This window comes from Pituophis catenifer, unplaced genomic scaffold (genome assembly GCF_029215685.1).
Source record: "Pituophis catenifer annectens isolate HBS135680 unplaced genomic scaffold, rPitCat1.0.hap2 SCAF_2, whole genome shotgun sequence".
Classification (NCBI taxonomy): Eukaryota; Metazoa; Chordata; class Lepidosauria; order Squamata; family Colubridae; genus Pituophis; species Pituophis catenifer.
Window position 1 is genome coordinate 33041914 of NW_027256882.1, and position 14721 is coordinate 33056634.

The following is a 14721-nucleotide window of genomic DNA, read 5'->3' on the forward strand; positions in this document are numbered from 1 at the left end:
AGCCACAAGGAATGGACCGAAGCAGGGAAGGGCGCCTGGATGGTTGGAAAAGAGGGCAGGGGGAACCCGGATCTCATTGATCCTTTCGGGTGTTGAAATCAATCAATCAACCAATCAGAATATAGACCCTATATATACCATTTGAAACCCTCCAGTCATAAAGGGGCCATGATTCCCCACCTCTCCATTAGCAGAATGTTGGATCAATAATTGATCGGGGGGGGGGGAGGGGATCCCATGAATTTTGGCTTCTCCCCAATATTTTAAACTTGTTTACTGTCTTTAAAGGATCAATTGTAATTGATCGGGGTTCGTCCCAGGGATGTTTGCTTCTCTCCACAGTTTTTAAAACAATTTTCCCTTTAACGAGCTGGTTGGGCTGAGAATAACTGATCGGCGCTCCGTCCCTTGAATTTTTCCTCCTCCCCAGTTTGTTCCTTTCAAAATACTGTCCTTCTTCTTTAAGAAGCCAGCGAAGATGCCTGCAAGATCAACAATTCATCTCGGTTTCCCGTCTGAGCAGAGCCCAAAGGCGGTCACCTGATTCACAGGGAAAGGCGCGAAATTTAACTTTCTCTTTCCTTTCCTGGCGGAGGAAGCTGCGATGGCGGCCGAAGCGCCCTTGCAGGATTTCTTGGAAGAAGCCACCTGCTCCATCTGCCTGGACTTTTTCCAGGACCCCGTGCTCATCCCCAAGTGCGGCCACAACTTCTGCCGGGGCTGCCTGACCCGCAGTCGGGGGACATCGAAATCAAAGGCTTCCTGCCCCCAATGCAGACAGACCTTCGCGCCCCGCAGCCTCCTCCCCAACAGGCAGCTGGCGCGGATGGCTGAAGTGGCCGGGCGATGCGGAGGTCCTTGGGGCGAGGAAGGAGGGAGCTTCTGCCCGAAACACCGGGAGCCCCTCAAGCTCTTCTGTAAGGACCACCAGACCCTCATCTGCGTGGTCTGCGACCGATCCAAAGAGCACGAGGGCCACTCGGTGATCCCTGCGGAGGAGGCTTTCCAGGAATACCAGGTAGGAGTCAGCCAGGAGGAATCGCTGGGGAGGGGCATCAAGTGCCAGCCCTCGCAGTCTTTGGAACTGTTTACTTGCTTCCTCCTGCTTTATCCCACCCCTTATCTCCCTGCCTGTAATTTATAAAAAACAGGTTGACATTCCTGTTGTCACTGAGCAAAATTCAGATGCTTGTCAACTGTCATATTATGTTGTCCTGGGCTCTTGTGATCACTCTTTGCCACCTTCTGATAAACAAAGTCAATGGAGAAGCCAGATTTGCTTAATAGCTGTGTGACCAACCTGACAACTGCAGTGATTCACTTAAGAACATTCGGAAGAAAGGTTGTAAAATGAGACAAAACTTCACTTCACTGTCTTGCTTAGCAACGGAAATTACCTGTAGGGCGAAATAGTCTCCCTTTGCCAGCTCCCTTTCCACATTTGCTCTAGAGCGAAATTGTCATGGAGTCCTCCAAAATCTTGAGTGCAGACCCCGAAAACCACTCCTGCTGGATCAGCCCAAACTTTCATTTCTCAGTGATGCTTCTGGATGACTGCAACCAGAAGACTCAGGCAGCTCACTTTAATGCCCGTGCAGGTAGTCCTCGACTTAGAACCGTTTGTTTAGTGACTGTTCAAAGTTACGATGACAATGAAAAAAGTGACATAATGTTTTTTACCCGTATGATCATTGCAGGCATTCCATGGTCACATGATCAAAATTTGGATGTTTCCCAACTGTCATGTACTTATGATGATTGAATATACTGTGTCTTCTAACTGGGTCTTCCCTCTGATGTCATTCTTTACAGAAAAGAAACTCAAAACTTATATTTTCTCTTCAGATCAAGGTGGAGGATTGCCTGAAGGCTCAGAAGGAGCAGAAAGAAAAAATAGCTACATACAAAAGAGACACAGAGCAAACAGTGCAGGAGATGCTTGTAAGTATTGATCCAAGGATGAGGAGCTTCTGAGCTAATAGGAAGGAGAACCCCATCTGCCATCTTTAATAATAGGCAGCCTGTTTGTAAGTACAAGTTCTGACTGAAATTAACTCAAAGTTAAAGACTGTGTAGGGCACAGAACTTGGTCTTAACCTGGGGACTAAGATGTCACCATTGGCTGAATGAGTCACAGTTGGGTTAAGTGCCCCTATCCCATGAGCTGTGTTTTATGCAATGGGTTTGTTTTGTTTAATAAATTAATGCAAACTATATTTCATCCTACTGAAAAAAATGTGAACACAAACATTTTTCTGTCTACTGTTTTGGAATCCCTGATTGCCAAGAAAATTTTCACAAGAGGTCATTAAACTAGAACCTTTAAAAAAGGTTTTTAAAAAAACCCTTTCCCCCCTACGATTTTTAATATCAAATGGGTTTTTTGTCTCCTTCGGATATTCTCCCACCTCATTTCTGGATTCTTCAAGGAATCTGTTTAATTATTATAACAATAAAAATAAAAGTAAAAATAATTAAGTAAAACAATTAAAATAAAATAATGTCTTTTGTCTTTCTTGTTCTAGGACCTTATCAAAGAAGTGAAAAAAAATGTAGTGGCTGAATTCAGAGAGCTACAACTCTGGTTAGAAGGACAGGAGAAGCTTCTATTGACTAAAATGGAAGAGAGGGAGAAGGATATTATGGCAAGAAAGGAGAAGGGTTTGGCCAAGCACATGGAGGAACTGGGCTCTCTTGACCATCTCATCCAGGAGATAGAAGAGAAGCTTCAGCAGCCAGCCAGCAAACTCTTACAGGTCAGTCAGGAAGTTGAGATCATAGAATCCTAGTGCTGGAAGGGTCCTTGGAGGTCTTCTGGTCCAATCTTCTACTCAAGGCAGGAGACGTCATAACCATCCCCCAAAAATGGTTGTCCAAACTATTATTGGAATCCTCCAGTGATGGAGCACCCAAAACTCAGGGAGGCAGGCTGTTCCACTGATAAATATTTCTCACTGTCAGGAAATTCTTCCTTATTTTAGCTTGCAACTCCAGATGAGCTTCCACCCCTTTTCCCTATGAGAGCCCTTCAAGTGTTGGAAGATGGCGGTTGTGTCTCCCATAAGCCTTTTCTTCCTTAGGCTAAGCATACCGAGTTCCCTTAGCCATTCATTATATTGTTTGGCTTCCTGGCCTCTTACCATCTTCATTGCTCCTCTCTGCATTCTTTAGCCCCTCCATAGAATACTCTTTTTGACTCTTTCCTTTTTTTTTTCTTTCATAAATTTAATCAAAATTATAATAGTGAAAAGTACCAATGGAAATAAAGAAAATAGGGAAATGGAGAAGGAAAAGAATGGGAAAGATGTGTAGGATAAAGGAAAAAGAAAAAAAAGTCTCTCAACTTTTTTTCTGCACAGTAAAATACAAAATAAAATTACAGCCTCAACGTTTTAATTTTGCATATTTAGTAAGTATTAGCCATGTCTATAGAAACAGATTAGTCTAATAAGCAAAACCAAGCATCAAGAATTCATCTTTTTCTATCTCGAGCACAAAGTTTAGAAGCAGCTTCCAAGAAGCAGCAGTTCAGAAACAACAGGTTATATCGAATTAAAGCAGTCAATTTTTTCATTTTTTCTAGCTCCACTTTTTCCATCCGTTTTTCTCTTGTAGGGATTGATATATATGTCCATGTCTGCATGTAGGATTCTGGCTGCATTCGGTCAAGTTGAAAATCTTTTTTTCAACTCTTCATTTAGTAAACTTTTTGACTCTTTCTATGGAAAGGAAACTGGAAGGTATGAAGACTACAGGTAGTCCTTGACATATGAGCACACTTGGACTCGAAATTTCTGTTGCTGAGGGAAACAGTTGTTAAGTGAATTTTGCCCCATTTTACGACCTTTCTTGCCGCTGTTGTTAAGTGAATCTCTCCAGTGGTTAAGTTAATAACACGTTTGTTAAATGAATCCGGCTTCCGCATTGACTTTGCTTGTCAGAAGGTCACTAATGGTGATCACATGACCCCAGGACGCTGCAACCGTCATAAATATGAATCGGTTGCCAAGTGGCTGAATTTTGATCATGTGTCCATGGGGGTGCTGCAAGAGTCTTTTTTTTTAAAAAAAAAAAAGTTTATTTATAACACAGTAAAACAACACAAGACATACAACACTTATATACAAGACTCTTTTTACAGCTTTTTCATAGTGGTCCTTCCTTATTATTTACTATTTCCACCAATTTTACTTCATCTCATTCCAAATTACTATCTGTCCCCATCATTTCATTTACAATATATTTCTCTTTTTCATTTCAATCACTAAATTGTATTTTACCAATTTTCCCCATTATTTTTGGACATTTCTTGATCTCCCCCTTATTTTTCTTCTTCATTTTTCCTTTCCTCCAACCACTCATACTATACCAAATTTTATAGTATTCTGTATCCTCTTTTTCTGCAAGAGCCTTAAGTGTGAAAAATGATCATAAAGAATTTTTTTCCGTGCCGTGGTAACTTTGAATGGTCACTAAATGAACTGTTTAGTCAAGGACTACCTGTAATGGCTAATATTAGGGATACATAATGTAATTCAGAAAAAGCAGGAATTCAAAGTGCTGGTCACTTTCCCTATATTCTTCACGATTTTAAGAATGCCTGCTTAGGGTTCCTATCCCCTATTAGGGGATGTGGTGGTGGGTGTTCTTTGTAGGGTCTCCCTCTCCCCTTAAATCTCCAGGCCAAGGATAAATCCAACACTGATCACCTTCTCCAAAGTATTATCACCACCTGGATTTTCCAAAGTGCCTTCATTCTGGAAGCATAAATGCAGGGGATTTTTTTTATCCTATCGATGCACTATTTTGTTTTTCAAATAGTCTTTTCTTTCTGCTATTTTGTTGTATATATAAATATATATCTTCTGTAATTGTGTTGGATTCAACCAAGGTCTAATTTTTCTTAGACAAGAAAGTAAAAACAATACCACTCTAAAAGGGGGGGGGGGGGTAAGAGCAATGGTTTTTTTTAAAAAATGGAAGTATTTTATATGTCTGTTAGTGTCTGGTTGTCTAGACGTTTCACTTATGTATTTTGTGACTGTAAGAATTTAATTTTCTGCCTAGGAATTGGCTCCTTTCAGTGCTTTGTCTCTTTATTTTTTAGGACATTGGAAGCATCTTGAAGAAGTAAGTAAATCCACCCTTTTCTTCAGAGACTCAGAGATCAGCAGCTCCGCCAGCAGTTTTCCTATTTTGGAAAGGTCTTTCTTTATTTCGCATTATTTTAATGTAAAGACAGTGTACTGTATTTCAGGGCTTTTTAGACATTTCCTCAGACAACCTCAACACAATATAATTAGCAATATTTGATATGATCAATTATTATGTTGGTTGCACACTCAGCCAGAGGTTTAGACTGAATTTGCCTTTTTATCCATTTATTGAGTCCTTCCCAAGAAGAGACAGATGTTTAATGGTTTTAAAAGTATCATTGTAGTATGTAAGCTGTTCCAAGTAATGCAACTATCATAAATACACACCGGTTCCCAAGCACCTGAATTGTGAGTACAGGGGCACTGTGACAGATGTTAAGTGGGAAAATGGTTGTAAGTAAGTTTACTTGTAACTGAATTTGTCTCTATTAAATTACATTGCATTAGTTTAGTCCAGTGGTTCCCAAACTTTTTCAGTCCACCGCCCCCTTGGTGCTACAAACTCATCCTCAGTGCCCCCCACCCCCACCCCGTATAAATAGCATTGTTCGGAATAGCGGTTTGTATGACCCACTAAGGAAGATAGTAACAGTAAAATACAAAACTGTAACAATTAATTGCACATTTATTCAAAATCCAATTTAAAAATCTTTTGTTAATTCAACAAAATTGTTGAACATGATCCAGTGATACCAGGTTTTCAAAGTCTGATAATCATTTATCAAAAACCTTAGCAACTACTAACTTAGTCAACTCAGTAAAATTTAGTAACTACTTCACTGTTCAGTAAATTCTTAATGTGATGGATGGGCTTGATGAAGTGACACCAGTTTCCCAATGTCTGGTTTTAAGTCACTTAGCAGGAGTCTTAAATCACCACATTCAGTAATCTGGAGTCGATTTCTCTGCTTGGAGAGAAGTTGGATGACCACACTGAAACCACGTTCCACCAAATATGATGTTGGAAATGAAAGAAGGAGCTTCTTAACCACTGTCCCTAGTGCAGGATAGCGATCAGAAATTTCCTTCTGTAATCAAAACTCTTGGTACGATTTCTTAAACTTTGGCTTCAGCTCAATGTCATTTTGCAACTCTATTAGTTGATCCTCCACTACCCCATCTTCCTCAGTATCTGAAAATGGATTTATCACCCAATCTGGAATTTCCATCAAAAGAAGATCCTGATATTGCTCAGACTTATCTTTATGTAACATGTCCAAATGGTCACAAAAAAACTTGCAGATCATCATCTTGTATCCCACCTTTCTCTTCTAGCTCGGACAAGCTCGGAAATTGGTATAGCTCGCGATGGCCTATATTGCGCTTGAATAGAGTTAACTTTGAAATAAACGTAGAGATGACAGATTTGGCCTTAATAAGATGGACCTCATTTCCTTGCAACTGCAAATTCCCTTCATTGAACTTTGCAAACAGTTCTGATAAATAAGCAATGTCATGCTTGATCTCTTTGAGTTCATCACTAAAGTAATGACTGATGGTCACCTAATGTCTTCACCTCTGCAGATTCTCAAAGATTTCTGAGACCAGTGTTGAATACTTAATTTCAGTAGTGACCAATCCCAGTCTTAAAATGAGTTTAGAATCAGTGGGAGTCACTGCTAACCATGAACTACTAGCTACTGATAATGAGTCCAGTCCTGCCTTTCTTTTCCTTCTGTCCATGTTTTGCAAGTACTTTTTCCAGGCATATGTTTTATTCTACCGTATACAAACCATTATTTTTAGGGAAAAAATGGGTCTTCCAAGCAATTTTAAAAGACACTGTCAGAATGACTCTGCTCTCAGCCCCACTTGTGGCTCCTTGAAAAGCACCCCCCACACACACTCCAACACCTGAGGAGACAGGGGTGTCTAGAATTAAAACGTGGTTCAAATCCCTAGTATAGTCCTTCTGCGTGAGAAGGGGTTGCTAGATGACCTCCAAGGTCCCTTCCAACTCTTACTGATACTGGCCCTGGCTTTCCTGGTGGAACAGCGGCAGTGGCAACGACAGCAGCAACAGCCCCCCCCCCACAGCAGCCCACCTGGATCCTCGGCAGGGGGGTGGCAGGCCTGGCTGGCCACATACTAGCCACCCCGGGAAGGCCTCTGGTGATATCGGGGTCTGCGGCAAAGCTCCCGATTTCTCCAAATGCCTCTTTCTTACCGTTGTACAGGGACGGGCTGCGGTGCGCAAATTTCAAAAGTTCTTGCGCCGCCACCTGCAGCGCTTGCTTGGAGCTTGTTTGGAAAGGGGAAAAACGCAGCCGAATTAGGCAAGACACTCCCCCCCCCAAGATCCCTCCAAATGGGTCTCCCTTCTGTAGCCTCCCTGCTGAAAAGCTTTTCTGCTTCTCTTCTACCTGCATTCTGTTACCGGCTCTGCACCCAGGTAGCGGCCAGTGGCCCCGGGTAGCAGCGTCTTGTTGGTCTTGTGGGGGGTGGAGAGCCAGTAACAGTGGGCAGGTAGAGAAGCGGGAAATGCTTTTCATACCCCCAGCTCATTCGCTGCAAGAAAGAGCGGGCGCTCGGAAGAGCGGGCTCCGTTTGGGTGGGTGATCACTGTTGGGTCGCGTAGTTCAGTGGGGAGGCTACCGAAGGGTGAACACTTTGGAGGGATCTGGGTGGGGGGGGGGGGTGTCCCGCCTAATTCGGCTGCGTTTTTTCTCTTCCCAAACCAGCTTCAAGCAAGTGCTGCAGGTGGCCCATCCCCTTACCACAGTAAGAAAGAGGCATTCAGTGAAATCGGGAGCTTTGCTGCCAACCCTGATGTCACCAGAGGCCTTCCCAGAATGGCTAGTATGCAGCCAGCCAGTCAGGCAGGCCTGCCCACCCCCACCCCGCGTGGCAGCTTACCTTGATCCTGGGCAGCATGGCACTGGCGGCGGCCAGCCAGGCCTGCTGTCCTCCTTAGGCCTCCCCCCACCCCCACAGCCCTCCTCCTTCCTGGGCAGCACGTCACTGGTGGCAGCAGCCAGCCAGGCATGCCGCCCCCCAGCCCCTCCCCCCATCCGCGGCAGCCCACCTGCAACTTACCAAAAGTTAGGAAGGCAACGGCAGTCAAGTGGGCGAGGAGTGGAGCAGCTGGGCCTGGGCCGAGTGGTTCGGGCAAGCAGCGACCGATAGCAAGCAAGGAGAGCAATAAGAGAGCATCCAAGAGTTCAGCCTCACACGGGTGGTAAGAGGAGCTGCCCAGTGGCATGCGCGCCCCGGGAAACACACTTTCAGTTTCTGATGCACACATGTGCACTGGCCAGCTAGTCTGATGATCTGAGCTTTGGGTTGTGAACCCCCGTTGCCTCTTAGCGCCCCCTAATTCATCCCGCCCCCTTTGGGAACCACTGGTTTAATCTATGAATATCAGTTTGAGTGTTATATCCATCTTCTAATTGTTTATCTACCTCACCCATATTAGTCATCAGTCATTTGGTCAGATACAATCCTGTCAGTGTATAAGAAATTATGAGCTGCAATAGCCATAACAACAAGACAGCCAATGGGAACTGTTTGGTGACTAACAAACAGGATCTATTGTGAGCCATTGGAGATGGCTCGGAGCCTGGGCGGGGCTTAGCTTGACTGATCTGTATATATATATAAGAGTTACTTTGTCCTTGCAATATAGCTTCTGTGTTTCTGAGTTCTGGTTATTCTGGTCCTGGCTTCTACTGCATGGGTATTGTATACATGCATCATGCTCTATATTATTGTATATAAAGAAGTTTCTTCTATAAATGAATCCTGCTGAATTATTTACTTGTGTGCTGGTTGGATTGCTGCAAACTCTGACAAATCCATTGTTTTGGCCAAGAGATTCACAAGAATTTTGAAGAGTAGGGAGCCCAAAACTGGAACTCAGTTGCCTCTACTAGATCTCTTGTTTAAGTTGATGAAGGTGGATGAGTGCAGTTCTGGATCAGGATCCACTGAGTCGCACATGGTGCCTATATTTGAATAGCTAGCCAGAGAAATGAGTGAAGCCTGGGAAACAGGGCCCTTGTCAGTCAACAAGAGTGCTGATTTACCACCATCTTACCAGGTACTTAGGATCTGAGGACAGGGCAACACAAGAAAACGACAATCAATGACTTCATAGCTGTCCATCAACACCCCACTTAACAACTAAAAGCCATACACAACCATGCACCACATAAATACAAGGCATGGAACAGCCCAATGCACACATTCTGGAGAGAGTGTTCCAATATCTGAGGGTCTGTCAGAGAGAGAAGGGGGTCAATCTGTTTTCCAAAGCACCTGAAGGCCAGGCAAGGAATAATGGATGGAAACTGATCAAGGAGAGATTCAAATTAGAAATGAGGAGAAATTTTCTGACTGAGGACAATCAACCAATGAAACAGCTTCCCTCCAGAAGTAGTGGGAGCTTCATCACTGGAAGTTTTCAAGAAGAGGCCGGACTGCCACCTATCAGAAACAAAGGGGGGTCTCCTGTTTGGGTGGTTGGAGGGGATGCTGGACTAGATGACCTGCAAGGTCCCTTCCAACTCTGTTATTCTGTTATTTTGTCTTGCCAGGTACCAGGCTAAGGAAACATATGAGAATCCGGTGGATTTACTTCTAGAGCCAAAGGGGACAATTCGGGATAACAGTGATATGGCTGTGCTTCTGAAAAGTGCCATGAAAAAATTTAGAGGTAAAAAACAGCCACCAAGGTTTTACACTGGATGACATTTTGAGCATCCAAGAGAGATTCTGGGTCAATGTCACATGGATCAAAGAGGAATCGATTTCAGGATCAGTGTCTCAGTTAGAATTGTAAATGGAGACTTCCTGTAGTCTTCGTAGCCCAAATCAGTGGTGGGTTCCTACCGGTTCGCTCTGGATCTTGCGAACTGGTAGTAGCGGTGGCGGGAGGCTCCGCCCATCCACCTGGACATCATCACAGACACTCTGCGCACGCACACACATTGTGAACCGGTAGCGAAGGTAAGTGGAACCCACCCCTGGCCCAAATCCATATGCCCTGATCACTGGGGAAGCAGAATAAGTTTCCACAAAGTATAATGGAATACATACAGGTTATTCAGAAAATGACGGCAGTTAAGTGAATCGTGGTTGATAAATGAATCTGGATTCATGTATTGACTTTGCGTGTCAGAAGCTCCCCAGGAAGGTTGAAGAGGACAATCCCAGAATCATGGGATGCTGCAACCATCGTAAATACAAGCTGGTTCCCAAGTGCCCAAATTTTGATCACGGGACTGGGGAGGCTGCAACCGTCATAAGTGTTAGAACCGAGCATAAAGCTCTTTTGCCAGTGCTGCTATAATGTCACTAAAAAAAATAGTTGTAAATTGAGGACTACCTGTATATGGAATTTATTTATTTATTTTTATTATTTATTAGTCCAATTTATATGCCGCCCTTCTCCGTAGACTCAGGGCGGCTTACAATGCATTATAGCAATAGCCTGCATACTTTTTGTCTATACCTGCTTATTAGGGCTTCCCCCCCCCAAGCAGTGTTGTTCTATATAAAGTTGGCTTATTGGCCCCACAATCCGGGTCCTCAATTTACCTACCTCCAAAGGATGGAAGGCTGAGTCAACCTTGAGCCTGGTGAGATTTGAACTTGCACTAATTGTAGGCAGCTGGCAACTAAGTGCTAGCACTTAATAGCACTTTAGTCCGCTGCACCACTGAGGTGCATATATAGTAGAATATATTTATACCTGATGGAATATATATATAGCCACCAATGACATTCTGGCTTGTAGCTTTCCCTATTCCTTATTTCCTGATCTGAGGCCAAGGAAAGCAAACCAGGGAATCTGAGGGAGGCCCTTCTGTTGCTCCAATTCCAGGGATGAGATGCTGAATTCCTCCCTTTTCTTCCCCAGATACTCTGGAAAGTGGACTTCAACTACAGGAAGGTAAATATGAGTTATAGGAATTGGATTTCCTTGCTATTTTAAGCTCTGATGCAGTAACATGAAGAGAAACATAATAGATCAAAAAGAAAAATATAGAATTAATTACTATATAAGACTATGATGATCCAGTAAACTTTAATGATTATATGATTTATGAACTATTACTTGCCATTTATATGTACAATATTAGCTAATGCAGTGGAGAAAAATTCCTTGTGTGTCTGATCACATTTGGCCAAATAAAGCTGTTCTGTTCTGTTCTACTCCTCTACTCCTGCTCCGCTCCGTTCTATACATACCATATTTTTTGGAATGTAAGACGAACCTTTCCCCCCCCCTAAAAGAGGCTGAAAATTTGGGTGCAACTTATACTCCATATGTAGCTTTTTGGAAGCTTTTTTCAGCCCCACCGAGGCACTAATGAAGCACTAGCAAGCAATCTTCCCAGCTTTGCCTGCTCCCTCAACTCCCTGAGTGAAGCGGTCTCCCTGCTTTGCTCCGACTCTCAGCTGTTCTTTAGAAGCTTTTTCCAGCCCTAACCAGGTACCAGCTGAGTGAAGCTTTGCCTGCTTTTCTCATTGCTGCTTCCTCTCAGCTGTGCCTTAGAAGCTGTTTTTTATCCCCAAGCAGGGGATAAAAAACCAGCAAACTAATGTGCTGAAGCTGACCAGACTGAGGACGATAGCCAGATGAATACCTGGTAGGCAGATTTTTTTTTTCCTATTTTCCTCCCCAAAAATTAAGCTGTGTCTTATACTCTGGTGCGTCTTATACTCTGAAAAATACGGTAATCTAAAAAACTGAAGCCAATCTTGGTGTAGAATGAAATACCTGGACAAATGGGAAAATATGGACTGGGAGTGAAAGGAATCTTGAATTCCTACCAAGCTAATAACAGCCTCTTGTTTTTACTGCCTGACTATAAGTTGGTGAGAGACCAGGTCTTTGGGAGCAGAAATTAGGTCCTTTGGGTCAAAGCAAATAGCAAAGTTGGAGCATCAGGGTTGCCTCCACTCTGTGGGCCATCAGACTGGGGAAAGCAGAGGTTTCCTGTATAAGATCCTCCCCTTTTGTACATCCCTGTGATACCCTGATGCTGGTCGAGAAAAAGACGGAGCCTCCTCCCATCCCATCATGTGTCCTAAGTTACCTGTGGGGGATCCTTCTGACTTTTCCCAGTTCAGAATTGAAACATGGCAGCCTCTGGCTCTGCCTGATCTTCTGGAAGAGGTGGAGCGCTATGAAGTATTTGAAGGACTTGGGCATTGTGAGACTTGTGGACTTCAGTTCCCAGAATTCCTCATCCAGGATGGCAAAGCTGGACGGTAATCAGCAGAGTGGCGGCCACATGGGAGACTAGAGACTAGGGGAATTGACCAGTGGAGCCAAGAGACGAAGAGCTGAGGGGAGGAGCCAAAAGCTGTACTGGTAGTTAACGTATCCTGAAGGTGTGCAGCTTAGTGGCAGCTGGAGGGGAGGCAGATGGACTGGAAGATGGCGAAGGTAACCTAAGTGAATGGAACGAGAAGGCCAGAGGAGCGCTGAAGAGGCCGGCAGTTAACAGAGGATGGGACTAAGACAGTGGGAGAGCCCGAGTGCTTGGAGAAAAGGGAGCAGAGGGACCTGGACAATAGCAGCCCCATCAGCCTTTGGAATTCTGTTAGTTGAAGTCTACAAGTCTTACAGTTGCCAAAGTTGGAGGACTCTTGACCAGGCAATGCTTAGGGGTTGTTTAAAAGAACAATGAGTCTTCCAGTCCTGGGGGGGTGTTTGGAAGCTGAACTCCATTCACACAAGAGGGTTAAACTCTTGGGGGTGAAGATACAAACCAGGCCTGCAGCTGAAGCTCTTGTTTTTTTCCTTCCTTCTCTTCCCCCTTACAGAGAATGTAACTCTGGATCCAGACACAGCCAATCTTGGCCGCCTTGAAGTCTCTGAAGATCGAAAAAGTGTCAAAGGAGTTAAGCCAGTTGAAGAAAAATATCTTGTCTCAGACCCCATGAGATTTGTATATCTTCCTTGTGTCCTTGGCTGTCAGAAGTTCTCAACAGGGAGACATTTCTGGGAAGTTATTGTAGGAGGTACAGGAATATGGTGTGTAGGGGTTGCCAATAAGCCAGTGAACTTAACAAATGTTGATAAGCAGACCAGGCGCTGGGCGTTTTGGAAAGGCCTAGGGAAATACATAGCCATATCTCCATCAAAACGCTCTGAACTGGTCCTGACTGAGGAGCCCACGAGGATCCGCATCTCTCTCAACTGCGAAGAGGGACAAGTGAGCTTTTTTGATGCCAGCACAGCAACTCTGATCCATACATTCTCAGACGCTTCCTTGGTTGGAGAGACCCTTCTGCCCTTTTTCTGTTTGTACGAAGGCGTCTGCATGACACTCCCCTAAAAGAAGAGATAACCATAGACAAATCTCCCTATTTGCCAAGCAGGGATCTCCGAAAGCCTTTAAAGCAGCTTTTTGCTTACCTTTTTGCTACTTCAGCTTTTTTTTATTGTTCTATGCCACCCTGGTCAGTCAATCAGTCCTTATAAAGGAATAACCTGATCATCATTTCTATTTGTCTGGATAAAAAAAAAAATGAAGTGTCCTAGGATCTTTATCGGCTTTAGCATCATGTGTTCAGGTGTATCAGTATTAAAGATACCTTACAGCTAAGCCTGTCAATCATGATTTTATATGTCTGTCCCAGCTCTTCATCCCATTTATGGAACATGCTTGTTTGTTTCATGTTAGTTGCAATCAATGATTGTGTAGGTGTCCATAACTCCATATATTCTATAATCATCCCCTTCTTTTTTTCTTTCCTTCCCCCTTTTTTCCTCCAGTTTCCTTTTAAGACATAATTGTCATAATCCAAGGAACCCTAGCAGAGCTTCAGCAAGTATTACACTCGATATAAGCTTTATAGCCTCACAGGTACAGGAGGAGGAAGATGTATTGGATATGTTTGCCACCTTGAGTTATTTGTTGAGGAAAGGGAGAGAAAGGAGGAGGAGGAAGGAGAAAGATGGAGAGAAAGGGAGGCAGGCAGGGGAATCACGGGAGGAGCAGAGGCAGTGGCAGGAGAGACCAGCAAGCAGGAGGGGGCGGGGGAGAGAGGAGAGAGAGGGAGAACTGGCTGAATAGCCATCTGACCCCCACCCAACCATGTGAGGGAGCTGAGTGGAGTGGCAGCCACAAGGAATGGACTGTACCAGGGGAAGGCGCCTGGATGGTTGGAAAAGAAGGCAAGGGGAATCTATCACATGACTCAGGGACCCTGCAACCGTCATAAATATGAGTCAATAGCCAAGCGACTGAATTTTGATCAAGTAATCATGAGGATGCTGCAATGGTCATAAGTGTGAAACACTCTCATAAAGCACTTTTTAATGTCTATATACATTAAAAATGAGAAATGGTAAAATGCTTATTATTTGACTTCACATATGTCAAATTGAGAGCCACTGATCTAGCCCAACAGACTATCGAAAGGGATGGGGATTACGGCCAGGGTGTCCCAAGGCATGTCAACAAACTCAAGATGGCAGCCAGCTCCGCCTTTTCTCTATATGTAAATAAGGGGTGGGGCTTCCCTCCCTTAGGTCTTTGTTGACTCCCTCTAGAGTTGTTTCTGCTTTGCATCTCCCCACTTCTGGGGAATATTTAAAAGAGATTTA

General features: G+C 44.0%; 1 protein-coding gene across 1 annotated transcript; it reads left to right on the top strand.

Annotated features, from left to right (window-relative positions):
- The first annotated feature begins 604 nt into the window (after positions 1-604).
- LOC139309325 (E3 ubiquitin-protein ligase TRIM11-like) lies at positions 605-13447 on the top strand. The gene is made up of 7 exons (XM_070933381.1): positions 605-1018; positions 1846-1941; positions 2526-2756; positions 5108-5130; positions 9692-9810; positions 11017-11049; positions 12933-13447. The coding sequence occupies exons 1-7, from the start codon at positions 605-607 to the stop codon at positions 13445-13447; spliced, it is 1431 nt and encodes a 476-aa protein (XP_070789482.1).
- Positions 13448-14721: the final 1274 nt, after the last annotated feature.

What these genes read in the sequence shown, in the direction of transcription:
- LOC139309325 (XM_070933381.1), top strand. Translation starts at nt 605, where the DNA reads ATGGCGGCCGAAGCGCCCTTGCAGGATTTCTTGGAAGAAGCCACCTGC. An exon ending in CAGCCAGCAAACTCTTACAG is followed by an intron (nt 2,757 to 5,107) that starts GTCAGTCAGGAA and finishes TTTATTTTTTAG; the next exon opens with GACATTGGAAGCATCTTGAA. An exon ending in ATTGGAAGCATCTTGAAGAA is followed by an intron (nt 5,131 to 9,691) that starts GTAAGTAAATCC and finishes TTGTCTTGCCAG; the next exon opens with GTACCAGGCTAAGGAAACAT.